The following is a 25,680-nucleotide window of genomic DNA, read 5'->3' as shown; positions in this document are numbered from 1 at the left end:
GCCACACCGCAGCTGATTGAGTTCCCCTAATTATTGGTAATTAATCTGTCTCATCCCCCTCGCAGCTAGGGTGGGGTGCCGGGCTTCCTTCGCTCCGGTGGCAGGAAACCTTTTGGCCACTTCGGTGCTTAAGAAGTGATGCTGAAAGCTCTTTGCCTGGTGGATTTTACCCCTGCTTTTCAACAGCAAGCAGGGACACTCGCTTTTAGCTCAGCACTCGTGTTCTGCATTTCTTTAATTTTTTATTTTTATTTTTTTTTTTATAAGGGAAGATTGGGCAGTGGGAGGGAAGGGGATTGCAGGAGGCGTGGGATTGCTCCTCCCTTTGTGTGATGTGCATCACAACAAGGCTGGGATTTTAGACAGGGATTCCAAATGCCTAGGTTTAATCCCTTCTCTTGAAGGCTCTGCCTGTATACGTGGATTTTTTTCCTGCAACCTCTCCTCAAATGTAAAAAACCCAAACCCCACAAACATCTGCAACAAGCGCGTACGGACGGGCCCTGAAGTTCTTGAAGCACTGGTGGAGGCAGAGCTCTTCTTTGAGCCCCTTTGCAGCTGAAAGTGGCTTTCTGAGAAAGTCCTGCGTGATCCCAAATGGTTTCTTAGGTTTGGATGCCCCGTGCCTGCGCTTAGGATGGGGTAAGCAGGTGAGTGCAAGGGAGAGGAGATGGCAGCTGGCAACGGCGTCACTTCGAGGTCATTCCTCACCTGCTGCCAGCCAAGGTGCCAAAACCAAAATAGGGGGGCAGCCTCTTCCCACCCGATGCTCACCAGTTCCCCCTGGGGAATTTGGCAAAGCTGCTGCCCCCCTTTCCCCTCGCTGCTCGGGGGGCTTTGTGGAGCACCCCATGGATTTAGGGCTCCGATTCCGTATCTGGAGCCATGTGGAGGGGCTTGGGGCTGGTGGGACCCCGGGGAGGGGGCTTTGGCTGCAGCCACCTGGCCCCGGGGACCCCCCCAGTGGGGTTGGGACCCGCTGCTGCTCACCAGCAGCCCCGCACGGCCTCACCTTGGCTCAGCCCAGGCTTGGGAGGAGAAGGCGGCTTTGAACGCTGGTGGTGGGGGAGGATTTTAGTGAAACCTTAATCCCCTCTGGAGAGCTCTCCCTAATCCTCAGAGCTGCTCAGGAGCCCCCTTTTAGGGGAACAATTGTGCTCGCTCGCTGTTGTCTCTCTCCTTCCCCAAGGAATTGCCCCGCGGTGTTTCTCGCCGACTGTTTCCTCTCATTTTTTCTCTGGTAAATATAAGTCATTCCTTTAAAATGTAATAGAAGGAGCAATTTCCTTAGCAGGCAGTGGCAAATCTGGCTGATTGATTGGGGGACGTTTCTGCTGCAAAGGGCTTAATTTCGCTTTGTTCCTCCCCTCTCCCTGGAGGGGAAAGGCAGCGTTTTCCCCCAGTGACTGAAGGTAACACTTTCAACTTTGAAGTCAAACCTCTTAAATGTGGAGGAGGGAGATATTGCAGGAAATGAACAACTAAATTCCCTTCAAGAAATCTCTTTTTTTTCCTTTTTTTTTTTTTCCCCTTTTTATTACTAAACCTCCCTGGCCGTGCCCTGCTCTGCATCCAGCATCTGTGGCCCTGATTCAGAGGGTGCGAGGCCAGAGCGACTGCTCGAGGTAATAAGGGGGCAACGGGGACATCTCCCAGGGGCTGGAGGTCAGAGTCAGGACATCTTACAGGAAAAAAATACATAAAAATGCTGCCATGTGTTCATTGCTCAGCCCTGGGAGCAGGAAGGGATGGAGAGAGGGGGCTGAATTGTGCTTCTGTGCCTCCCCGCTCACAGGGCAGAAACCCTTGCCATGCTCTGACTCAGTTTATTTTTAATTTCTGTCTAATTTGTAATACCTAATTTTTTAATGCTGTTCTGCTTCGCCTGGCTGCAGCGTGCTGGGTCTGACCGGTGCCTTTGTGCTCCCACCCCTGCCCCAAAAAGTCCCCGTGCACCTCTGACCCGTGCCAGCAGCTCCAGGACAGGAATCCACAAAGGATGAGGATCGTGCCCAAGGGGTCGAGTCCCAGCTCAACCCCAGTTCCCCCCAGTGGAGCCAGGATTGCCATGGTGCTGCTCCGGCCCCATCTTTTTGGGGACAGGGGGGACATCTCCATGCTCCTTTTGCTTCTTTGGGGAAAAAGTCTCTTTTGGTCCCCAGGACGAGCCTGGCCTGGCTGTGGGGACACAGTGACAGACCCCCAGGATGCAGGGGGACTCCCAGAAGCCTTGGGGACCCTCGTGGCCCCCCAGAAGCTGTGGGGACCCTCACAACATGGGGGGACCCCCACAAGCCTTGGGGACCCTCAGGACCCCCTGGACCCCCTGCAGCTGTGGGGACCCTCAGGACCCCCAGCACCCGGGGGGACCCCCAGAAGCCTTGGGGGCCCTCGGGACCCCCCCCAGAAGCCTTGGGGACCCCCGTGGCCCCCCAGGACCCGGAGGGACCCCCCCAGAAGCCTTGGAAACCCTCGGGACCCCCTTGCCCCCCCCGGGACCCCCGTTTGCGTCTCCTCCCTTCCACAGGGGACATTTTTTTTGGGGGGGGGTCTTTGCTTCCTCCCCCCCACACCGCGCACGCGCGGGGCCCGCCCCGGGGGTGGTGCCTTTGCCCCCCCCGCCCCCCCCCAGCCCCGTCCCGTCCCGTGCCCGTCGCCATGAGCGCCCCGGGGCCGGGGGGCCGGGGGCTGAGCTTCGCCGAGGGGCTCCTGCGGCGGCACGGCTGGAGCCAGGGTGCGGCTGGGGGGTCCCGGGGGGGTCCCGGAGCTGTTCTGGGTCCCCGAAACCCCCCCGGGTATCTGGGGTCTGTGGGGATGCTGAGGGTCCACGCTCGGGGTTCTCACCGGTTCTGGGGGTCCCCGTGGGTGCTGGGGGGTCATGGGGGGTCCTGAGGGTCCCCACGGGTCTCGGGGGGCTCTGGAGGACCCGAGGGGGCTCGTGGATGCTGGGGGGCCACAGGGGTGCCAAGGGTCCTCAGGGGTCCTAAGGGTCCTGACTCCTGCTGGGGGTCCTGAGGGTCCCCACGGCTACTGGGGGGCCCCTGTGGCTCCTGAGAATCCCCACAGCTCTTGGGGGTCCCCAGGGCTCCTGGGGGTCTCTGTGGCTGCTCAGGGCTCTCAAGGGTCCCCACGGGTGCCAGGGGTCCCCATGGGTCTCCAGGGTCCCCTTGGGTGTCAGGGGTCCCCACGGGTCTCGGGGGTCCCCTTGGCTGCCAGGGGTCCCCATGGGTGTCAGGGGTTCCCACGGGTCTCGGGGGGTCCCCTTGGGTGCCGGGGGTCCCCGTGGCTCCTGAATGCCCCCATGGGTGCTGGGGCACACCGCCACCCTCCATGCACAAGCCGTGCCCTCATCCTTCGTGCGGCGGCACAGCTGGGGGCATGGTACAGCCAGGCCTGGGGGCTCCCTTCGGGTCCTTTCCCTTGAGACCCCCCCGAGACATCCCCCAATTTGGGGTGTGGAGCCCCCGTGAGCGCCGCTCCCTCTGTCCACAGGCAAGGGACTGGGCAAGAAGGAGGACGGCATCAGCCAGGCCCTCAGGGTGAAGGTGAAGTGCGACAGCGCGGGGGTGAGTAGGGTGACGGGAGGGGGCCAGACCCGGTTGTGGCCCCAAAACACACCCCGGGGGTGTGCTTGGGGGTCCTGGTGGCTGTCCCCTTTTTGAGGGGTCCCCCTGCCTGTCCCTTTTTTGCCCCGCAGGTTGGTCACAACGCGGCCGAGCAGTTCTCCTTCCACTGGTGGGATCACGTCTTCAATGAGTCCGCCGCCAACATCGCTGTGGAGGACGGGCAGGTAGGGGGGGGGCGGTGGGGAATTCCACCAGAAAGCGGGATTTGGGGTCGCTTTTGGGGTTTTTTTTTGCATCCCCTGAGGCTCGCAGTGCCCGGCACTGCTGCATGCAGATGAAAACACCCGTTTGTGGTCTGCTCCTGCAGGACGGCGTCTGCCTGAAGACCCTCGGTGAGCAGCGCTCTGGGATCAGCACCAAGAAGCCCCGCAAGGCCGTCGGTGCTAGCAGCAAACTGTACGGCCGCTTTGTGAAGGTGAAACCTCGGGACACGGCTCTGCAAAAGCTGCTGTGAGCTTTGTGCCCCCTCTGTGCCACGGACCTAGCAGCCTCTTGCTGCTGTGGCCCATTTTCAGCCCCTTTTTTTCCACGTCCCCCTTTCCCTCGGCAGGCAGCCACGCTCACGGCACGCGGCGAGGAGCCGGCCAAGCTGCCCGCAGGCTCGGAGAGCAGCGAGGAGGAGGAGGAGGAGGAGAAATTGGACCGCTCTTCGGCCCGGAGGCAAGGAGGGAGGGATGGGGACGGCAGGGGAACCCTGCTGCGGCTCACGCCGGTGTCACGGTGCTGGGGGTGACACCTCCTGATTGTGTCCCCAGGCTGACGGATGAGGAGCTGGTGAGAGCATGCGGGGGGCGCACCGCACACAAGTGAGTGGCTGGGGGGTGGGGGGGGCTGCGTTTTTGGGATCGAGCACCCTAAAGCTGGGGTTGTTGCAGGGGAGCCCGTCACGGCCTGACCATGAGCGCCAAGCTGGCACGCCTGGAGGAGCAGGAGCGAGCCTTCCTCGCCACGTACCAGCAAAAGAGGGAGCAGCCCCAGCCCGCAGAGCTGCAGGAGAAGAAGAAGAAGAAGAAAAAGAAGAAAAAGAAACGGGCTGGAGATGGAGCAGAGGCTGAGGCGCCGCAGAGCTGCGAGCCAAGCGGAGAAGAGGAGGTGGGAGGAGAGGAAGAGAAGGTTGTGAAGAGAAAGAAGAAGAAAAAGAAGGAGAAAGAAGAACTGGCTGAGGCAGAATTACCTCTAGAAGAGGCAGAAGGGGCAGAGCAGGCTGAGCATGGCCCCAAGAAGAAGAAGAGGAAGAAGAAGCGGAGGGAGGAGGAGTGAATGCCGCCGGTACCGCCTGGCTGGGAGGGCACCGATCCTGCCTGCGGCACCGGTGGGCACCCAGAGCTGTGGCCGAGCCCCTCGTGAGCTGTGTGGGGCTCCTGGGCTTGTTGGGCTGGGGCTGGCTGGAGTTTTGTTTCACCCACGGAGCCTTCCTCCAGCCTGGGGTGCGCCCAGATCCCCCCAAGCCCTAGGGCTGGGACGTGTTTGTTACGGGTCCAACATCAAGGGACACAAGGGCAGAGCCCACTGCGCACTGGTTCATTTCCTAAGAGCATCAATAAAACTTTATTGCAGTGAAACGCTCCTGAAGTGCATCGTGTGACAGATCCTGGGTTGTGTCTACACCTAGAAACACCCAAATTAGCTTCTAACCCCAAACCCCAGCCCTGGCAACCTGCAGCAAACCTCCATCCCGCTGCCGGAGCTGGGTAGCACTGAACCAACACGCAGTGCTGAGCCTCCTCTGGGCGCAGAGCTGCATCTTTGGCAAAATTCGGCCCTGTATAGCCATGCCCGTGCCAATCCCCAACCCTAGGAGAGCTGCAGGACGCAGTCCGTCCCTGGGTACGGGGGCAGGTTCAGCGAATATTTCTTCTGCAGCGCCGCGGGCACGAAGCGGCCGCCCAAGAAGTGGTAGCGGCCGGTGAAATGCCGCGCCGCCTTCTTGGGCGCCGTCAGCGAGATGAGCATGTCGGGCTGCAGCCCGTCCGCCTTCCCCTTCTCCACGTCCCAGCCTGCAACGAACCCCAAAATTTGGCTGGAGCAGGGAAAACCCCCCCCCAACCGGGTGCCTTCTGCCCCAAAGGGTCCGGCCGCTACTCACCCGAGGGGATGTCGATGCTGGCCACCGGCACCGTGACGCGCTCGAGGGTGTTGAGGATGCTCCCGAAGGGCTCCCGCACCGCCCCCGTGAAGCTGAACCCAAAAATCGCGTCCACCACCAGCCCGTAGAGCTCGTCGATGAGCGCAGCCTGCAGCAGGGGGGGGGAAACCAGCCTCAGGGTGGGGGTACGGCCCCGAGGAGGGGGGTTGTGTGCCGTTTTGGGGTGCTTTTTGCTCACCTCTGCTGGGAATTCGGAGAGGAAGGGGATGTCCATCTTCTGGCACTGCGTGGTCAGCCCTTCAAACAGCGGCTTGTTGGGGCGCTTGGGGTAATACACGCTGGGCTCGTAGCCCTGCGAGGACAAGGATGGGGCCGTTTGGGGGGGCAGAAACCCCAAATTTTGCGGGTCCTGGGACCCTGGGGGCAGGGGGCGAGGCTCGGCCCCGTGCAGGACACACTCACAAACATTTTCAGGTGGCGGGCGCACACCAAGCCATCACCTCCGTTGTTCCCCGGCCCGCACACGACCAGCACGGCGGGGAGGCTCTTGGTGAAGGAGCCGGGGGGGTACGCCTTGGGGTAAGAGGGAGAGCAAGGTTACAGCGGGCTGGGTGGGCACCCAAGGGTGCCGCTCGCCGCTTCCGCGCCCACCTTGGCGATGGCGGTGGCGCAGCTCAGCCCCGCCAGCTCCATCAGCTGGTCCACGCTGAACTTGTACTCGGTGAAGAGCTCCTGGTCGATGGCCTGGGCCTCCTCCTGCCTGGGGGGGCAGCGGGCACCCGTGGGACCCCTGCGGGCACCCATGGGACCCCTGCGGGTACCCCTGGGACCCCAGCGCTATGGGACCAGGGCCAGCACGGGGGTGCCGCTGCATGAACCCACTCCCCACCCCACTTTGGCATTGCAAAACACCCAGGGACAGGGGGGCAGCCCCCCCCTTGTACTTCCCCCACCCTCTCCATTCCTTCTGCACCCTCTCCAACCCCCCTTGCACCCCCTCCACCCCCCCTGCACCCCCTCCAACCCCCCTGCACCCTCTCCACGCCCCCCCTGCACCCTCTCCAACCCCCTTGCACCCTTTCCACTCCCCCTGCACCCTCTCCAACCCCCTTGCACCCTCTCCAACCCCCTTGCACCCTCTCCAACCCCCCCTGCACCCTCTCCACCTCCCTTGCACCCTCTTTACCCCCCCTGCACCCTCTCCAACCCCCCCTGCACCCTCTCCAACCCCCCCTGCACCCTCTCCACGCCCTCTGCACCCTCTCCACGCCCTCTGCACCCCCTCCACCACCCCCTGCACCCCCTCTACCCCCCTGCACCCTCTCCAACCCCCCTGCACCCTCTCCACCCCCCCCTGCACCCTCTCCACCCCCCTCCCCCCAAAAAACAGGACCCCTTACCCAAGGAAGCGCAGCCCCCCCGTGCCGGAGCCGTGCATGGCGCAGCGGGGACGGCTCCAGTTCCAACCCCGGCTCGGGCAGCGCCCCCCCCCCCGCCGCCACCAGCAGCCCCAACCCCAACCCCAGCAGCCCCCGAGGACCCCGCATGCAGCGCCCCGGCCCCGCACGGCTCGGACCGGCCCGGAGCAACACGGAGCAAGCGCAAGGGGCGGCCCCGGCCCCGGCTCCTCCCCGGGTTTGGGGTGCTTGGGGCGAGGGGGGAGCCGCTGGGGGGCGCTGGGGTGGGAGCAGAGAAAGGCGAGAGGCTTTGGGGTGGCTCAGCTTTATTTTGGGGGAGTTTCCAGCAAAATGGGAGAGGGGAGAGAGGCCGGTGCTGTGCGCGCTGGTGCGCAGCCGGGGCCGGATCCTGCTGCGGTGGTGCCGGTGGAAGGGGACCGCTGGTGGCCCCGGTGGCTCCGTGCCACCCTCCTGCCCTCCGCGGGTGTCACAGGAGGCTGCAGATGCGGGACAGCATCCCGCTGCCCCGGCCGGGTCCCCAAATCCTGCGAGGCACAGGATGGGGGCCGCCGGGGAGTTTTATAGGGCTGCCGGCACCCGCCGTGGCCCCGCCACCATGCCCAAGGGCTTGGGGTGGGTTCCCCGATGCCAGTGCTTGGCGCCTGGGCACCGCACGTGGTTTTGGGGAGGGGGACGTGAGGGTCGCAAGGAGCTGCGGTGCCCAAATCCTGCCCAAAAACCCCAGCCCGTGGCCCTGCACAACACCTACCGCTGTGGGGAGCGTGGCCCGAAGGGTTTGTGCTTGCTGTGCCCGGTGAAACGTGGTGTGAAGACAGCGGCTGGGGGCATGGGGGCTTGGGTTTTGCTTCGGCACGCACCTCCCGGCTGCAGATGGGTGCTGTTCAGGTGCCTGGGAGCAAAGCAGAGAGCAAAACGGGGAGTGCTGTGGGACGAACGCTGCCCGATCCCGTTGCCACCAGCCTGTCCCCACGTCCCAGCCTGAATTACGCCCTTAAAACCCAACGCGTGATGCCAGCCAGGAGCGTTTTGGCCAGCTGAGACAGTGGTGACGTTGCTGCAGTCGCTACGTCCTGTCCCCATGCAAACCTTCTGCTGAAATCCAGCCCGGCCGTGGCTCTTTGCCTTCACCCAGGAGCCCGCAGCAGGCCCTGGAGCGATGCCGCTCGCTGCATTGCTGCTGCTGCTGCTGCCAGGGCTAAAAGGCAGTGATTTGGTGCAGGGAGCCCTGCCTCTCACCCACCCGTTAACGTGGGGCTGGCTGTGACGCCCCGGAGATGTGCTGGGACCATCCTCATCCTCCTCGGAGCTGGCTGGGTGCCGGCGAGGGGCCTGGGGCTTCGCTGCGGGGTCGGGGGCCGGGGCTGCTGCTCCTGTGCCACCGGGGAGGAAAGGTGAACAGGCAGGAGGCTGGCACGAGCCGTGCCGAAGCCTTGCCTCTGGCTGAAAGCCACCGTGTGGCTCAGATGTCACCTGGGTCGTAGTTGGCAAGAGGATGGGGTTCGGTTCCCCCCTTGCTGCTCGGATAATTGTTCCAGGATGGTTTTTTTTTGCTTTGCTCCTCTCCCCGCTGCTGCCTCCCCACGCCTCTGCCCAGCACCAGGCGATGTGCCCCTCTGGTTTTGTGTTGCAAATCAGGGAAAAAATGCCAGTCCTGATTTCTGGAAGTCTGATTTTCTGAAAATCTCTCTTCCCAGGACTGTGGCCAGTGTGGGATCAAACCCAGCGTTTCCCTCTGCAGCACCCAGGACACGTGGGCTCCACCCCAGGCACACTCTGCACCCTCTTACCTGGCATCCCAGGCTGTGCTCCCAGCGCAGGCTGGTGCAGCTCATCCCCAGCTTTCTCCCTGAAGGACCTGGGGTCGAGGGAAGGAAGATTTATCTCATGGATGCTGCTGGGAACTCAGCCATGGAGGAGCGAGGGGCAGGACACCGGCTTCTGCCGGCACGGCCGGAGCTTTCCTACTCACACCTCGCTTCCCCGGAGCCGTGTCCCACTGGCACGGGGCAGCACGGAGCAAAACTGCGGTGGGTTGAGGTCCTGCGGGGCACCAGCGGGGAGGACGGGTGGCCTGGGGGCCACATCGACGTGTCCCTGTCCCCCAAACCCCAAAGCAGGGCTCGGTCAGGAGAGGCGAGCAGCTGCACAGCTCGGGGAGATGGCAGAAAATGCACACCTTGGTGCAGAGCTTTGCTGGCATCTCCACTCCTGAGCACCATCCCCGGCCCTATTTCCACAACTCTGAGCTGAGGTTGGGCCCCATCTGGCTCCCAGCACCCCAAACGGCCCCGGGGTGCTGCTCACCGGTGCCGGGGCACCCCAATATGAGGGGTGGCGGTGGAGGCAGAGCTGGTGCTGGAGGGCACGGCTGAGCTGGCTGACAATCCGCTCGCCAGCGGCCCTGGGGGTGTCCTGCAGAGGAGAAATCCCCCCCCAGGTGAGTCTGTCCCTGCACTGGGGCTGGTGCTCACCACTCACCGGAGGGTCTGGCCCTAAAGGTTTCCCTTACCCGGCAGCGGGACAGCAGAGTCAGGGCCTCCTGGTAGTGCCCGACGGCTTTTTGGGGGTTCCCCAGGTGGAATCGGGCGGCTCCCAGCCCCTCACATGCTTGCCACTGCCCCTGCACGTCCCCTGCAAGGCAAAGATCCCCTTCAGACACTCGGCTGGGAGCTGCAGAGACCCCAGCAGGGCAGACAGGGCCGTCGTGACCAGGATTTGTGTCCCCTTACCCGAATCCCTGAAGGCTTGCAGGGCATGGAGGTAATTCTCTGCAGCAGCCTCGTGGTTCCCAAGCTGGCTGAAGGCGTACGCCAGGTTTCCAAAGCACTGCCCTTGGGCTCTCCGGTTCCCCACGGCGCCTGCGAAGAGAGCGAGGGGGTCACGTTTTGGAGCCAGAAGAGGGGACCACGAGGGACGCCGTGCGAGCTACCGTGCAGCTCCGCCGCTCGCCGGTGCAAGCCCAGGGCCGTGCCGAAGCTGCGCAGGGCGTTGCGGGCAGCGCCCAGGTTCTGCAGCAGCGCAGCCTCCCCTCGCCGCCCCAACGAGCCCTGGCACAGGGCGAGGGCTCGCTCGAAGCTCTCGCTGGCCAGGGAGAAGACGTGGAGCTGGGAGAAGCCGAGGCCGACCTCGTTGTAGAGCTTCCCTGTGGGATGTAGAGGAGAAACCGGGTGGGGATCGGCGCTTCCCAAGTGCCGGGAGCGAAGGAGCCGGTGCGGTGTTACCTCGTAGGGTTGGGTTGGCGATGCTGTCGCAGAGCGAGCGGCACCAGGTGAGGATCCGGGTGATTTCTGCCACCCCAAACCTCCGGCTCTGCAGCATGGAGCCACTCGCCCTGCTCAGAGCCACCGCAGCGGCCTCGGGGCTCTCGGCCACCACGTAGCTGTGCGCAGCCTCCAAGAAGCACCGGGCGGCTCGTGCCGGCTCCTGCATTCCCAGGTAGCAGCAACCCATCTCCACGGCCTGGTTGCCAGCCTGGCACGGCCCAGCCGCTTGGCCAAAACACTCCAGAGCCTTTGGGAAGTCCCTGAGCCCCTCGCTGGCCGCCCCGATGTTGAAATAAAGCCCCCCGAGGGGTTCACCCTCCGCCGGCTGCGACTCCAGGAGGAATTTTAGGCCCTTTCTGGGCTTGCCAGCCTCCACGTAGGCAGCCCCCAGGTTGAAGGAGCAAATCCTGCGGAGCCGGGGGCTTGTGGTGCCCAGTGAGAGCAGGAACGCTTTCCTGAAGCACGCCAGGGCCCCCCGCACGTCTCGCAGCCCCAGTGCCCGCTGCCCGGCTTGTGTCAGCCCCTCGATCTCGGCCGCTTGCCCCTTGGCGCCATTTCCCCCTTCCTCGGCTTCCTCCACCACCGTGAGCTTCTCCTTCCTTTTCTTCTGACTCTTCCTCCTCCTGGCCATGGGGTCCACGGGGGCTGTAGGGTCCGTGGGGGCTGGAGGTTTCATGGGGACTGTGGGGTTCATGGGGTCTGTGGGGGCTGCAGGGTTCATGGGGGCTGTGGGGTTCATGGGGTCTGTGGGGTCCGTGGGGTCTGTAGGGTCTGTGGAGTCCGTGGGCTGTGTTCTCAGTTCTGTAGCCATGGGCAGTGACACGCCTGCAAGAAAGAAGCACCGAGCAGCCTGGCGTGGCACAGCCAGAGTCCTGGCACCCCTCAAAACAAGCAGATTATTATTATTATTATTATTATTATTATTATTATTATTATTATTATTATTACTATTACTATTATTATTATTACTATTATTATTACTATCATCATCATCATCACTATTACTATTATTATTATTACTACTACTCTTATTGCTATTATTACCACCACCCTCCTCCTCCTCACCATTATTACTACCATTATTATTCTCATTATCACTCGTTATTACTATCACTAAGGTTTGGAGCCCGTTTGCTGCACAAACAGGAGGAAAAACCTTCCCACGGAGGACCCCAAGCCCAACCTCTCTGCTCATCACGTACCCGAGCAGAGGGGCGGCGCGGCGGGGAAGGCTTTTATTTGGGGTTTTCTTTTAGGACCGTGCCCGGCTGCACTTACTGTTGTCCTTTTAGGTTTTGAGCAGGCAGGGGGCGAAGCACGGAGCCCTGGGTGGGGGATGAGGCTTCCTAAAATGTCCCCGAGTGCCTCCTGGCCTCGCAGCCCGCTGGTGACGGCCGCCGGTGGCTCTCGGGTGTCCGGGGAGCAGCAGGAGCGGCGATGGCCCCGCAGGCTCCGGTTTCAGCTCCGCCACCATCGGGCCGTGCAGTGCCATGGTAACGGGGGCCTGTGGGCGCGTGGCGGCTGTGGCGGGTGGCACAAGCGGCTGCTGGTGACGGGTGACACAAGCGGCTGCTTGTGGTGGGTGGCGCAACCTGTGATGGGTGGCACAAGTGGCCATAACGGGTGGCACAACTGGCTGCTAGTGACGGGTGACACAAGTGGCCGTCTGTGGTGGGTGACACCATCGTCTGCTTGTGACAGGGGGCACAACTGGCCGCCTGGTGGCACAACCGGCCACCTGTGACAGGCGACACAACTGGACACTTGTGGCGGGTGACAGAGCCATCTACTTGTGACAGGGGGCACAACTGGACACCTACAAAAGATAGCATAAACCATCCGCTTGTGATGGGTGACAATAGTGGCCAGTTGTGATGGGTGACACAACCAACTGCTTGTGGTGGGTGACACAACCTGTGATGGGTGACAATAGTGGCCATAACAGGTGGCACAGCTGGCTGCTTGTGACGGGTGACACAAGTGGCCATCTGTGACGGGTGGCACGACGGGACACTTGTGAGGGGTGACACAATCGTTTGCTTGTGACAGGGGGCACAACCGGCTGCCTGGTGGCACAACTGGCCACCCGTGACAGGCGATACAACCGGACACTTGTGATGGGTGACAGAGCCATCTACTTGTGACAGGGGGCACAACTGGACACATATGACAGATGGCATCACCACTTGTGCTGGGTGACACAACCAGCCACCCCTGACGGGTGACAATAGCGGCCACTCGTGACGGGTGACACAACCACCGGCCACTTGGGCTGGGTGGCAGAAGAGGCCTCAGCCCCGCGCCGGGAACTACAAGTCCCGTCAGCCCCCGCGCGAACCCCCCCCCCCCCACGTGACCGCCCCGCAGGCGGGAGATTCGAATCGCGGGCGGGGCCGCGGCTGCACCATGGAGGGAGCGGGACCGGAGCCGCTCCGGAGTGAGGGTGGGGGGGATTTGGGGTCGGGGTTTTGGGGTCGGGGGGCGGTTGGTTGTGTCTGGGAGGGGGGTTATTGGGGGCTGAAGGGGTTGATTTTGGAGCCGGGGGGGTGTTATTGGGGCTGGGGGGGTTATTTGGGGGCAGGGGGTGTGGTTTTGGGGCTAGGGGGTTGATTTTGGGGGCACGGACGGGGTGTTTTTGGGGTCAGAGGAGTATTTTGGGGGCTGTTTGGGGGTGTTTTGGGGGTCAGGGGGGTGTTTTGGGGGATTTTTTGGGGCTGTTTGGGGGTGCTTTTGGGGTCAGGGGGATGTTTTGGGGCCCAAGAGGGTGTTTTTGGGGCTATTTGGGGTTGTTTTTGGGATCAGGAGGGCGTTTTGGGGCTGTTTGGGGTTGTTTTTGGGACCAGGGGTGTGTTTTTGGGGCTGTGTATGTATTTGACGTTTGGGTCTGGGCGTGGTGGGGGTGTGTTTTTGGGGCTGGGGCGTGCTGCTGTTGCCCCCCAGCACTTTTGGGGTCCCCTCGCTATTTCCAGCCCCCCCCTCCCCAAACCCCTCCCAGCTGTGGGACCCCCCCACACTCATTTAGGAAAGGGGGGAGCTGGAATCCTCCCTCCCCACCCCAAAAAGTACCGAAATCCCAGCTTTCCTTCGACAACCCTCCTCCGAGGGGGGGCTATGGGCACCCCAAAACCCCCCCCGAGCCTGGGGGGGTGACGGGGGTCCCTGTGCCCCCCCAGATGAGCGCCTCACGGCGGACGAGATGGACGAGCGGCGGCGGCAGAACGTGGCCTACCAGTACCTGTGCCGCCTGGAGGAAGCCAAGCGGTGAGGCTGGACCCCCCCCCCGCTTCAAAACAGACCCCAAATTTATTTTTTTTGGGGGGGGTGGTTGAACAGGAAGAAGCCCCATGGGGTGGGCATCCCCCTTCCCCTGTTACGGGGCGGCCCCGTAAGCACAGAGGGAGGGGGATGAGTCCCCTTTGGGCGCACCCTTCCCTTTTGGGGTGGTGTTTTTGGGGTCCGTGACCCCCCACCCTCCCAATTTTCCCCCCCCCCAGCTGGATGGAGGCCTGCCTGGGCGAGGAGCTGCCCCCCCCCACGGAGCTGGAGGAGAGCCTGCGCAACGGGGTCCTGCTGGCCAAGCTGGGCCACTGCTTCGCCCCCGACGTGGTCCCTGCCAAGAAGATTTATGACCGCGACCAGACGCGGTACAAGGCAAGTCCGTGGCACGTTGGGGGGGGACATTCCTCAGGGCCTCCCCCCCCCCAAAAAAAAAATCCACAGGTTTTGAGGCATCTGGGCAAAGTTTGCATGCAGAAAAGGGCTTCTCACACAGCGTAAAATGAAGAAAAATCAGCAAAAAGCAAATTTGTTGCTCCGGTAGCTGGCGGGGGTGGGTTTTCTCCTGGCTTTGGTGGCTGCGGGGCTTCCTCGGGGGGGGGGGGTGATCCGAAAATTGGGGGAAGGGGCTGATGGCAGCGGCTTTGGGGTGTTTTGGTGAAGCGGGGGCTCCAAGCGCCTTGTCCCAGGGGTGGATTTTGCCCTTTTTTTGCCCCTAACTTTGGGGTTTTGGGGTTTGGGGGAGATTGGGGGGGTCCCAGAAGCTTCATCCTGGCTTGATTTTTTTTTCACCCCCCCTCCAGGCGAGCGGCCTCCACTTTCGGCACACGGACAACATCAACCACTGGCGCGATGCCATGAGCCGCGTGGGCCTGCCCTCGGTAAGGTGTCCCCGGTGCTGCCCCCCCTCCAAAAACCCCCACTACTTGTGGGGGGGGCTTCGTCTCTCTCCCACCCACCTTTGGGACCGTTTTCTTCGGGGTTTGGCTCGCTGCCGGCGCCGTCGGCTGCTTTTTGGAGGGGTTTGGTGGTGGCATTTGGTGGCACTCACGGCCACCTTGCCACGCTGGCAGCTCTTCCACCCGGAGACCACCGACATCTACGACAAGAAGAACATGCCGCGGGTGGTCTACTGCATCCACGCGCTCAGGTGGGTCCAAAACTGCAGCGTTTCGCCCTAAAACGGGGCTCATCGTGGTGGCACCGGGGCTGCCGCGCTCCCTTTTTCCCAGCCTGGTACCCGAAGGATCTGGGGCAGGGAGGGAGAAGCGAGGCCGAGGGCTCACGGCGTGGGTCTGCTTCTTCTTCCAGCTTGTACCTCTTCAAACTGGGGCTGGCTCCGCAGATCCAGGACTTGTATGGGAAGGTGAACTTCACAGGTGAACTTCATGAGGCTCTCAGGTCCCTCTGTGGGATGGGGAGAGGGAATAAAGAGGTTTCGGGAGCTTTCCCAAAGCTGCTCGGTGCTGCTGGGGGTTTGCTGCGCCCCTCAGGCTCACTGGGGGGGCTCTGCTGTGCTGTGGGGCCGGGCGGTGACCCCTCTGCCCTGCTCCAGAGGAGGAGATCAACAACATGCAGCGGGAGCTGGACAAGTACGGCCTGCAGCTGCCTGCCTTCAGCAAAATCGGGGGCATTTTGGCCGACGAGCTCTCGGTGGACGAAGCAGCAGGTGAGGGGGTCCCGGGGGAGCGGTGCCGCGCGTCGCCCTGCTGCCAAATCCACCAGTTGGTGCAAAAAAACCCAAACCTGGTGCCGTAAGAGACGCCACGGCCTCACGCTTCTCCATCCCACCTTGTCCCCAGTCCACGCCGCCGTGCTGGCCATCAACGAGGCGGTGGAGCAGGGGGTGGCGGCGCAGACGATGGAGGCGCTCCTCAACCCCAATGCCATGCTGCTCGACCTGCGCCCGGTGCTGGCGGGCGCCTACCAGGAGGTGCTGCACCGGGCCAAGAGGGAGAAGGGCAGCAACGCCAGGAACAGGGTGAGGACGGCACCAAAAACCTGCGAGGGGGGTGGGAGCCCACCCCGTTGGAATTTTTTGGGGTAAAAAGTGACAGGGAAGGGTTTCTCTTTTGGGGTTGGGGGTTGGGAAATGGGCCCAGAGCTCAGCAGGGTGGAAAGCTCACGGGGGGCACCCTGTCTGCAGCACCTGCGGGCGATTCCGGACGGCGAGGATATCTACGACCGCTGCCTGACGCAGGCTGAGATACAGGGGAACATCAACAAGGCGAACGGTGAGCGCGGTGTTCCTGCTGGGGGGGCCCCAGGGTGCTGTCCCGGTGCTCCAGGAGAGCCTGGGTGGGGTGGTGGGCGCCCAGATAGGAGCTGGGTGCTCACAGCTGGCAGGGTGCACGTTCCCGAGGAGAAATCAGTGGGATTTGGGCAGGCTGGTGGTCTCAGCCGCAGCTTGCTTAGATCCTGGAGGTGCAACCCGGCCTCTCTCCTAGTGCAAGGAGCTCTGGAGGACGTGGACGATGCCCTGGAGAGACAGGACGCGCTGGCGCTGTACCGTGCCCTGCAGGACCCCGTCCTGGCCCTGCGCCACCTCCGCCGGGACAACCTCGACTGCTACCTGGAGCAGCTCGGCGCGGACCGGCAGCAAAAGGCCCTGGTAGGAGGGGCTGGCACCCCATAGCTGTGGGTTCCCAGGGCCAAGCAGGACCTGGGGCACTTTTAGATTCCCCCCACTTCCTTTTTTTGCAGGAGCTGGGCTACGTGGAGCTGCTGGAGCAGGAGGAGGTGGCCGCGGGCATCGCGGCGGCGAACGAGAAGGGCGAGGAGGAGCGAGCCAGTGAGTGGCCGCGGCGCACGGCGCGATCAATTCCTCCCCGGCCGAGCTCCGCGGGGAGAAAATGGGGGCACGGCCACGTCCTGCAGCCCCTGGTGTGTCCCCTGGTGTCCCCCGCAGTGCTGCAGGCCGTGAGCCGAATCAACGCCGCCATCCGCCGCGGGGCGCCGGACAAAACGCTGGAGGCGCTGATGGAGCCGGCGGCGCAGCTGCCTGCCGTGCACCCCCTCGCTGCCCCCCTGTACCAGCACCAGCTGGCCCTGCTGCAGCGCCAGCACCCAAGGGTGAGGGCTCCTCTTCCCAGCACTTCCCACACGATTTTGGGGGCTCTGGGATGGGGTGAAAGGGAGCGGTGGGGTTGTGCAGGGGCTCAACATCTCCGCTTGCCCTGCGCAGGGCGAGCTGGTGCAGGAGGAGCTGTTTGTGGCCGTGGAGATGCTGTCGGCCGTGGCGTTGGTGAACCGAGCCCTGGATGCCGGGGACCCCGACGGGCTCTGGAGCAGCCTGGTCAGCCCTGCCCTGGGGCTGTCGGACGTGGAGGATGGAAATGCGCAGAGGTAAGGAGGTGGCGGTGGAGTGATGGTCTGGGGAGATCCCCTGGGAGGGGACAGCCAGGGATCCTGGCGGTGCTGGGGCTTGTTCCACCAGCTGCCTCACTCTGTGCCTCCTTTATCCCACCAGGGAAACGAGGCAGCTGCTTCTGGCAGAAGTCCTCCTCGCTTAAAACGCTCTAAGCCATCGCCCCGTGTCCCTCCTGCAGGTATTTCGACGACTTACTGCAGCTGAAAGGCCAATTTAGGGAAGCAGGAGCGGAATTCCTGACCTGGAACGACGTTCAGGACTGCGTGAACGCCACCAATTCAGCGGTGCAGGACAAGAACGACAGTGAGTGCCCGCGTGGCGCGTGCCTGAGCAAATCCCCAAGAGATCTGGCGTGGGGAGAGACGCCAAAAAACCCTGTGTGGTGCTGGGGGGCTGAGCCGTGTGCCCTCCCCTCCTTGCAGGAGTCCTCGCCGTCCGGCTGATCAACGAGGCTCTGCTGCAGGCGGACCCCCAGAAGACGCTGGCGGCGTTGCTGCTGCCCGCGGCCGCCCTGCCCGGTGTCACCGCGGCCGCCGCTCGGCGCTACCACCACGTCCTCACCCGGGCACGGGTGCTGAAAGCCCAGGTGGGGTTGGGAGCCTCAGGGCACCGCGGAGGAGGCACCAGGAGGGCGACGTGGCGTAAAAACCACTTGGGTGGGGGCTCCCCAGCTTGTTAAACCCCCGTCTCTCCACCCCGCAGGCCACCAAGGACGACAGAGCTGTCCTCTGGTGGGAGGAGATCCAGAGCGGGGTCTGCGGGGCCAACGAGGACGGGGTGGCAGCGAGGCGCAGTGAGTGCCGTGGGAGTGGGGAGCTGCTGGGTGGGAAGGGAACCCTCTCAGCCCCCCCTCTGCTCCCGCAGTGGCTCTGGGCACCGCCGCCATCAACCAGGCCATCAAGGAAGGGAAGGCGGCGCAGACGCTGCGGGTGCTGCGCAACCCCGACGTGGCGCTGCGTGGCGTGGTGGACGCATGTGCCGCGGCGTACCAGGAGCAGCTGGCGGCGCTGGCGGCCACCAAGAGGCAAGCAGGTAAAGCCTGGGGGAGCCAAAACCCTCCTGAGGGGGATGGGGTCTTGGGGTGCTTCCCTGTCCCCAAGTGAATGGGGTCCTGGGGTGCTTCCCTGCCCCAGGAGGGGTCCCCCAGCAGCTCTCCATTGGTGCACAGGGAACGCGAAGCCCCGCTGGGTGCAGCACAGGCTGCAGGATGGTGCCGAGTACTTCCTGAGCCTGCAGACCTTCGAGGGCAGCTGGGAAAGGCCACGCGACGGCGAGCTCTGCACCACGCACCTGAGCCGGGAGGAGATCCAGGTCCGGGGGGCCACGGGGACGGGCGGGTGCTGGCGGTGCCATCGGGTTGTGACCCGGTGCCTTGTGTCCCCGCAGTCGGTCGTCACCCGAGTGACCTCAGCGCACGACCGTGAGCGCCTGTGGGCGTCCCACATCCCCTTCGTGGTGAGGCTGCAGGCTCGGCTGCGAGGCTTCCTCGTCCGCCAGCAGCTCGCGGCGCGCTGGCGCGTCCTGCGGGAGGAGCAGCCGGCCGCCCTCCGCATCCAGGTGAGGCAGGCAGGATCCATCCCATTGCTGTGTTTTCCTTGGGGTTTGGGGTGCCCGGAGCTGTGAGCTCGTGGTGTGTGGAGCACCGGGTGCCTGCTGCTGCGTGCGTTCAGCAGCCGAGGCTCAACTCAGGGGCTGTGAAGCGCTGACAAGGGGAGCGCAGGGCTCGTTTTTCTCCCCGCAGCCACTCAGGGCTCTGGTTTCGTCTCTTCCGTGCTGGGTGTTGTGGTTGCGTTGTCTCATGCGCTCTCCAGGGCACCAGCTGGATGTCGCAGTGGCCTCGTGCGGGTCGGTAGCAGTTCTCTTCTCTCTCCAGGCTTGGTGGAGGGGGCAGAAGCAGCGCAGAGCTTACCTGGAGCGCCTGCGCTACCTGCGAGCCCACGCGGATGCTGCGGTCAAGGTCAGCCGCCCTTCTTTCCCCTCTGCTCCCACTTCCACATCCCTACCTGCCAGCATTTCCCTCCCTGCCTGGTAAAAAAGGGCACTGAATCGATGTCTCTCTCAGATCCAGGCGGGCGTGAGGATGTGGCAGGCTCGGAAAAGGTACCAGGAGAGGCTGCGCTACTTCAGGAGGAACGTGAGTGGTGGCTGGGGGCTGAGAGCGCTGCCCACCGCCGCGGTGAGGTCCTGGGGGCCCCCGAACGTGTGGCCAAACCCCCAGTGTTTGTGGGGTGGCTGGAGAGGAGAGAGAAGCTGCCGCATCCTCGTGCAGGGCTTGGGGGAAAGAAAAAGTGCCCGGTGTGTCTGCGTGCCAGGCTGGTGGGCTCTGGGGAGGGTGAGGAGAGAAAAATCTCTCCGATTTGTTCAAAAGCCAGCAGGGGCTTTGAGATCCCCATCAGAGGGGAGAGAAGGGTGAGGGGAAGGTGCCTGCTGCCTGTGGGCACGTGAAATGCAGTGGCTGCTGCTGTGCAGCACCTGAAGAGGCCGAGGATAGCATCCTGAGATCCCTGTGGGGTTTGGGGTGCCCCCACCACGGGCACCAGCGGGTCCCCGGTCCTGGCACTGCCCGGCTCGCCGCAGGGCTGCATCCCCCTCCCCTCGTTTGTCTCGGCAGGTTAAAGCCGTGATTAAAATCCAGGCTTTTGTGAGAGCCAACAAGGCCCGCGGGGATTACAGGATGCTAGGTAGGTGCCTGCTCGTCTCCCCTCTCCGAAATAACCCCGGTTAATTGGGGAGGGGGCCCTGCCCCTCTCCGCTGGGGGCCGTGTCGCTCACGGGGCCGTGCCCGGCCGCAGTCCACGCCAGGAGCCCGCCGCTGAGCATCGTCCGGCGCTTCATCCACCTGCTGGAGCAGAGCCAGCAGGACTTTTGGGAGGAGGCCGAGGTGCTGCGGCTGCGGGAGGAGGTGGTGAAGAGGATCCGGGCCAGCCAGCAGCTGGAGAGCGACCTGGACCTCATGGACATCAAGATCGGGCTGCTGGTCAAGAACCGGATCACGCTGCAGGTTGGGAGCGCGGCGCCAGCTCCGTGGCCTCTCCGTGGAGGCTGGGCTTGAAATCAGAGCTTGCCACGGCCGCCCTGTCCTCGTTCCAGGAGGTGGTTTCCCACTGCAAGAAGCTGACCAAGAAGAACAAGGAGCAGCTCTCGGAGATGATGTCCCTGGACAAGCAGAAGGGGCTCAAGGCGCTCAGCAAGGAGAAGCGGCAGAAGCTGGAGGCGTACCAGCACCTCTTCTACCTGCTGCAGGTGAGGCTGGCGATGCTCAGACGTGCCCAGCACGATGGGAGGACCCCGGTCCCACACTTTTGGGGCTAATTGGGGTTCTCCCCGTCCATCCCCGCAGACCCAGCCCGGGTACCTGGCCAGGCTGATCTTCCAGATGCCCCAGAACAAGTCGACCAAGTTCATGGAGTCGGTGATCTTCACGCTTTACAACTACGCCTCCAACCCCCGCGAGGCTTACCTGCTGCTCCAGCTCTTCAAGGCAGCGCTGCAGGAGGAGATCAGGTGGGTGGCTGGGGGGGGGTGCCCCAATTTGGGGACAAACTCGGAAAAAGCCTGGAGACGTCAGCAGGGACGTGGCGGTTCCCTCCGGCTGCTGGTTCCTTGCCTCCTCCCCTTGCTGGAGGACAACTGAGGTGGTTTCTCCTCTCCTTCCCACCTCCCCCCCCAGGTCCAAGGTGGATCACATCCACGACATCTTGACGGGGAACGCCACGGTGATCCGGCTGGTGGTCAGCTTCTACCGCAACGCCCGCGGGCAGAACGCCCTGCGGCAGATCCTGGGCGGCCCGGTGCAGGAGGTGCTGCAGGACAAGACCCTGAGCATCCGCACCGACCCCGTGGACATCTACAAGGCGTGGGTCAACCAGATGGAGTCGCAGAGCGGGCAGAAAAGGTCGGGAGCCGGGGAAAGGAGCTCAGCCCAGCCACAGGGGGGACGGGACGGTGACGGGGACCTTGTCTTCTGCCTGCAGCAAGCTCCCGTACGAGGTCAGCCCCGAGCAAGCCCTCAGCCACCCCGAGGTCCAAAGACGGCTCGATATTTCCATCCGTAACCTGCTTGTGACGACAGACAAGTTCGTCTCTGCCATCACCTCTTCTGTAGATAAAATCCCGTATGTATCTGAGGCATGGCCCTGCAGGGCTCTCAGCTGGAAGGTGGCTTCAGCAAGGCTCTAGAAAGGGAGCTTGGGCCATGGGGGGGCTGCTCGTCCTATTATTGAGCTGTCAGCAAGGAGAAATCCCAAAATAATCGGTTCCTGCTCTTCCTCTAATGCCCTGTTGGGTTGCTGCTCTTTGCCTCTGAGTTTGAGCGCTTTGCTGTCGGTGTTGGGTGCCTGCGAGGAAGAAGCTGAGCTTTGAGGGAGTCGCAGGATGAAGGCTTTTAGGGAGATTTGGGCTGGCAGCAGGGCGGGAGAAGGAGCTGAGGGGCGATGCGTGCTGACAGACCTCTCCCTGTCCTTTTTCCAGCTACGGCATGCGCTACGTGGCCAAAATCCTGAGGACATCCTTGGCTGAGAAGTTCCCCAGAGCCTCGGAGGAGGAGATCGACAAGGTGGGGACCTGTGCTGCTTGGTGGGGTGGGAACCTGTGTGCCCGGGAGAGCCAGGATCTCGTTCAGACACACGTGTTGGTTTCCATTTCCCCCTGGACTTAAAAAATGTGTTTAAGTCTGAACATTTTCCTGGAGCAGCAAGGAAATGCCAACCGTGGGCTCTTCCCCGTGCTGCTGTCCCCTCCGGGAGGCTCCCACCCCGCGGTGCGAGAACGAAGCAGCCTTCCCTGCTGAGCTCCTGCTGTTCTGTGCCCTAGGTCGTGGGGAACCTGCTCTACTATCGCTTCATGAACCCGGCCGTGGTGGCCCCCGACGGCTTCGACATCGTGGACATCTCGGCGGGGGCCACGCTGCACCCCGAGCAGCGCCGCAGCCTGGGCTCCGTGGCCAAAGTGCTGCAGCACGCGGCCGCCCGCAAGGTCTTCGAGGGGGAAAACTCCCACCTCTGCGGGGTCAACCGCTACCTGGAGGACACCCACGCCAAGTTCAGGTGGGTTTTGGGTTGGCACCGGGGTGTGAGGGGCGGCGGTGGCGTCCTTGGGGCTCAGCGCTGCCGCCGCCGGTCCTGCAGGAGGTTCATCGCCGCCGCCTGCCGCGTCCCCGAGCCCGAGGAGAGGTTCAACGTGGACGAGTACTCGGAGCTGGTGGCGGTGGCCAAGCCGGTCATCTACATCACCGTCGGGGAGCTCATCGACACGCACAAGGTGAGGGCCTGAGGCCACCTGCGAGCGAATCGGTTTGGTGCAAAACGGCCTCAGGAGATCCCCGTGGTGCCTTACCGAGGCAAGCTCCTGGTTCCTTGGTGACTTCTGTTGTCTCCCTGTTGTCCCCAGCTGCTAAATCAAGGCATTGGTGTCCCAGATCCCACCCGTGCAACTTCATAATTCCCAGCAGAGACTTGTGACCTCTCTGCTGCCAGCCGTGGGGCTGAATTGCACCCCACTGGGCAGGGCGAGTGGTCCCATTTCTGCTGTCCCCAGCTCTTTGGGCTTTTTCTGTTCTGTTTTGCCCCGTTCCCCTGTATGGCAGCACAAGCACAGCTCCTGGACTTCTTTTTAAGCAACAAATCCATATTTTGTGGATTCTTTGCTGTTTGTCTTCCCCTGAACCTCCTAACTTTGCGCACAAGATGGGATTGCCAAGGGACTTCCACATTCACATCGTTCCCTGGGGGCTTTTGATCTCAGCCCTGCTCCTTCACTCACCCCTTTGCCACCAACTCTTCTCCCTTGCATCCCCCAGCTCCTGCTCGAGCACCAGGACTCCATCGCCCCGCACCACGGGGATCCCCTGCACGAGCTCCTGGAAGACCTCGATGAGCTTCCCACCGTCCAGTCCCTCGTCGGTGCGTAGCTCCCTCACAGGACGGAGGGGAGGGATGCGTGCTCTTGGTTTTTGGCTTTGTGGTGCTTTTTTTTCTCCCCGTGGTGGCTCTGGGCATGACCCTGCACTGGGCAGGGGATGCTGGCTCTGCTCCCTGACCCCGCTCTGCTCTGTGCCCCCCAGGGGAGAGCGCTCCCAGCCCAGCGGAGAGCAGTGCTGAGGCCGTGCTCGCCCAGCTCAGCAAGATGGAAATCTCCCTCACCCTCACTGGCAAGCCACTGCTGGAGGCCGACAGTGAGGAGAGCGACGCCAGGAGCTTGCTGCTGAGGTGAGCACGGGCTCCCTGGGGACAGACAGACCCCACAGCCCGGCCTGTTCGGGATCCTGGGCATCTCTGGGGGAAGGAGGAGGAAAAAAAATCCCTTGGAAGGCACCTGAATAACCTGCAGCTGCTGCAGCAGTGTGGAGCAGGCGCCCAACCTCTCTCTTGTCCCCAGCACCAAGCAGATGCTGGTGGACGTGATCCAGTCCCAGCCAGGAGAGTCCCTGCCAGAGATCCTGCGGACACCAGCATCGGATCTGGAGGTAGGATGGGCATGAGATGATAAAATCACCCGGGGAAGAGGTGAGCAGGCTGTGAGCACTGTGCTGTCCTGCCTTGCTCCATGGTTTGGCTCCTGCTCGTGTGCTCCAGCAGCGTCCAGCTCAGTTTTTTGGAGAGCCTCGGGCCAAAGCTCAGGCTGGGAGCTGGTCTGCTCCATCTGCTGGTGTCCCAGTCCAGTCCCTTTTGTCAAACGTCCCCCTCCTGGTCCCCAGGAAGCCTCCCACGAGCACCTGATGCGCAGGCGAGCGCTGCGGGACGCCCAGACCCCCGACAAGCTGAAACGCAACCGCTCGCTGGCCGCCAACAGCCAGCTCTCCGTGGAGGAGAAGAAACGCAAGATCATCCGCAACCTGCGGCGCCTGGAGAGCCTGGGGCTCATGGATTCTGCTCATCAGTACCAGGGGCTCGTTAACGAGCTGGCCAAGGTGGGCTGGGGCTGGGGGCGGCCGTTCAGGTGCGCTCGGGGGAAATGGGAGCTCCCCGTGAGCTCTGTCAGCTTCAGAGGCTTCGTTTTCCTCCAGGACATCCGCAACCAGCGGCGCTACCGGCAGCACCGCAAGGGCGAGCTGCTGAAGCTGAGGCAGACCCTGCAGGGCCTCGACTCCAAGACCCTGTTTTACGAGGAGCAAATCGATTACTACAACCAGTACATCAGGACCTGCCTCGACAACCTGGCCGCCAGCAACAGGTGCGCGTACAGATGTTTTTTCAAGGAAAAACTCCAGTAATTAAAATATACGTGCGATTTTGTGTTCCCAGCTGGATTTTGTGATGAGCAAAGGGGATTTTCCTCGTGGTTGGAGCTGAGAGCGTGCTCCCTTCTCTTTCCAGGGCCAGCGGGAAGAGCAAGAAGCTGCAGCCGCTGCACTACACGGCAGCACGGCTCTTGGAGAAGGGCGTGCTGCTGGAGATCGAGGACCTGCCCGTCAGCCAGTACGTACCCCTGCCCCCAGGGAGAGCCGTGGCAGCACAGAGCTCGGGCACAGGGAGGGAGGTGGCAGCTTTAGCCGTGTTTTTGGGGCTGCAGTGGATGCGTGACCCTCTCCGTGGTCGCCTCCCTTCCCTCCAGGTTCAAGAACGTCATCTTCGACATCGTGCCCTGCGAGGAGGCCGGGAGGTTCCAGGTGAAAGCCAAGTTCATGGGGATCGACATGGAGAGGTTCCAGCTGCACTACCAGGTGGGGAGCTGGGGGCTGAGAGGGGGTCCTGCCCCAGGAATGGGGCGGTTGTGCTGTGGGGAAGCCTCCCCCTGCCCCGTTTTCGCCCCCGTGGTGATGTCCGCCCCTCCTGCAGGACCTGCTGCAGCTGCAGTACGAGGGCGTAGCCGTCATGAAGATGTTCGACAAAGCCAAAGTCAACGTCAACCTGCTCATCTTCCTCCTCAACAAGAAGTTCTTCAAGAAGTAACAGGATGGGGGGGGACAGGGGGCACTGGGGGCGATGCAAACCTGCCAGGGCCCCTCTTCTCTGCGTGCATGCAGCGTGCTTCTGCTCCCATAGCAAACGGCCTCAAACTGGGGGAACGGAGGGTTTGGGCACCCCAAAATCCCACCTCTGTGCCCCCAGGAGCGGGCATGAGCCCTGCAAGAGCAGAGGCTGCAGCTGCTGCGGCTTTGCAGCGTAGCTTTTTTAAAAAAATTAACCTAGGTTTGGGGGATGCTGAACGGTGTCGTGGCCGTTCAGTGCCTGTATCGCTAACGGCTGGCTGCTTGAGGACACTACGGAGCTCAGGACACTAGGCACGTTTTTAGTGATGCAATCAAGGTTTTCTAATTTTGTTTCTTTCACTATTTAAAGATGGGGAAGGTCAGAATGAGGCTCACCTCCCTCTCTGCACACTCCCTATAATACAGAGGCAATAACGGCTCCTGCGGACGCCCCTGCGCTGTTCGCTAGTAAATCAAGTGCAATAGGTGATCTCCTTTTGATTTTTTCCTCCTTTTTAGCTGAATTTCAGTGCCTGCTCTCTAACTGAGGGGGGTGGAGTGGGATCGCTCCTTCTAAGACTGCCACGGCTGCTCTTAAAGCACTTTCTCCAGGAGCTCCTGCCCCATTTCAGGGATCTGGAAGGAGCTGGTACTGGTCCCAGGCACCCTTGGGAGCATTTTTTAGGACCTGAGGCTGTCCCCGTTGCTACTTCAGCTCCTGAAATGAGGATG

General features: G+C 62.7%; 4 protein-coding genes across 4 annotated transcripts; 2 read left to right on the top strand and 2 right to left on the bottom strand.

Annotated features, from left to right (window-relative positions):
- The first annotated feature begins 2,646 nt into the window (after window positions 1-2,646).
- On the top strand, window positions 2,647-5,188 carry GPATCH4 (G-patch domain containing 4). The gene is made up of 7 exons (XM_032204657.1): window positions 2,647-2,734; window positions 3,493-3,566; window positions 3,698-3,790; window positions 3,934-4,041; window positions 4,177-4,286; window positions 4,382-4,432; window positions 4,502-5,188. The coding sequence occupies exons 1-7, from the start codon at window positions 2,659-2,661 to the stop codon at window positions 4,884-4,886; spliced, it is 897 nt and encodes a 298-aa protein (XP_032060548.1). The 5' UTR covers window positions 2,647-2,658; the 3' UTR covers window positions 4,887-5,188.
- On the bottom strand, window positions 5,151-7,259 carry NAXE (NAD(P)HX epimerase). Its single transcript, XM_032204658.1, is given in 7 exon segments — window positions 5,151-5,623; window positions 5,713-5,860; window positions 5,951-6,064; window positions 6,175-6,285; window positions 6,364-6,472; window positions 7,113-7,207; window positions 7,209-7,259. Coding segments are annotated over 7 exon segments (831 nt in total). The 3' UTR covers window positions 5,151-5,420.
- A 1,836-nt stretch (window positions 7,260-9,095) lies between these two features.
- Window positions 9,096-11,204, bottom strand: TTC24 (tetratricopeptide repeat domain 24). The gene is made up of 6 exons (XM_032204304.1): window positions 10,352-11,204; window positions 10,060-10,272; window positions 9,860-9,988; window positions 9,640-9,761; window positions 9,435-9,542; window positions 9,096-9,170 (listed from the first exon to the last, which is right to left on the bottom strand). The coding sequence occupies exons 1-6, from the start codon at window positions 11,202-11,204 to the stop codon at window positions 9,096-9,098; spliced, it is 1,500 nt and encodes a 499-aa protein (XP_032060195.1).
- A 540-nt stretch (window positions 11,205-11,744) lies between these two features.
- On the top strand, window positions 11,745-24,928 carry IQGAP3 (IQ motif containing GTPase activating protein 3). The gene is made up of 38 exons (XM_032204303.1): window positions 11,745-11,886; window positions 13,567-13,654; window positions 13,888-14,044; window positions 14,473-14,550; window positions 14,743-14,819; window positions 14,981-15,048; window positions 15,225-15,338; window positions 15,472-15,650; window positions 15,816-15,903; window positions 16,117-16,280; window positions 16,373-16,460; window positions 16,578-16,741; window positions 16,854-17,014; window positions 17,218-17,342; window positions 17,462-17,625; window positions 17,742-17,832; window positions 17,904-18,071; window positions 18,208-18,350; window positions 18,426-18,596; window positions 18,913-18,996; window positions 19,102-19,180; window positions 19,658-19,720; window positions 19,832-20,040; window positions 20,130-20,282; window positions 20,380-20,543; window positions 20,710-20,934; window positions 21,014-21,154; window positions 21,510-21,594; window positions 21,852-22,084; window positions 22,166-22,298; window positions 22,837-22,939; window positions 23,122-23,245; window positions 23,415-23,502; window positions 23,734-23,946; window positions 24,043-24,209; window positions 24,353-24,454; window positions 24,591-24,699; window positions 24,815-24,928. Exons 1-38 carry the CDS (start codon window positions 11,745-11,747, stop codon window positions 24,926-24,928), a joined length of 5,019 nt encoding a protein of 1,672 aa, XP_032060194.1.
- The last annotated feature ends 752 nt before the right edge of the window (window positions 24,929-25,680 follow it).

Source organism: Aythya fuligula, chromosome 28 (genome assembly GCF_009819795.1).
Source record: "Aythya fuligula isolate bAytFul2 chromosome 28, bAytFul2.pri, whole genome shotgun sequence".
Classification (NCBI taxonomy): Eukaryota; Metazoa; Chordata; class Aves; order Anseriformes; family Anatidae; genus Aythya; species Aythya fuligula.
This window is presented reverse-complemented; position numbering and strand designations above follow the sequence as displayed.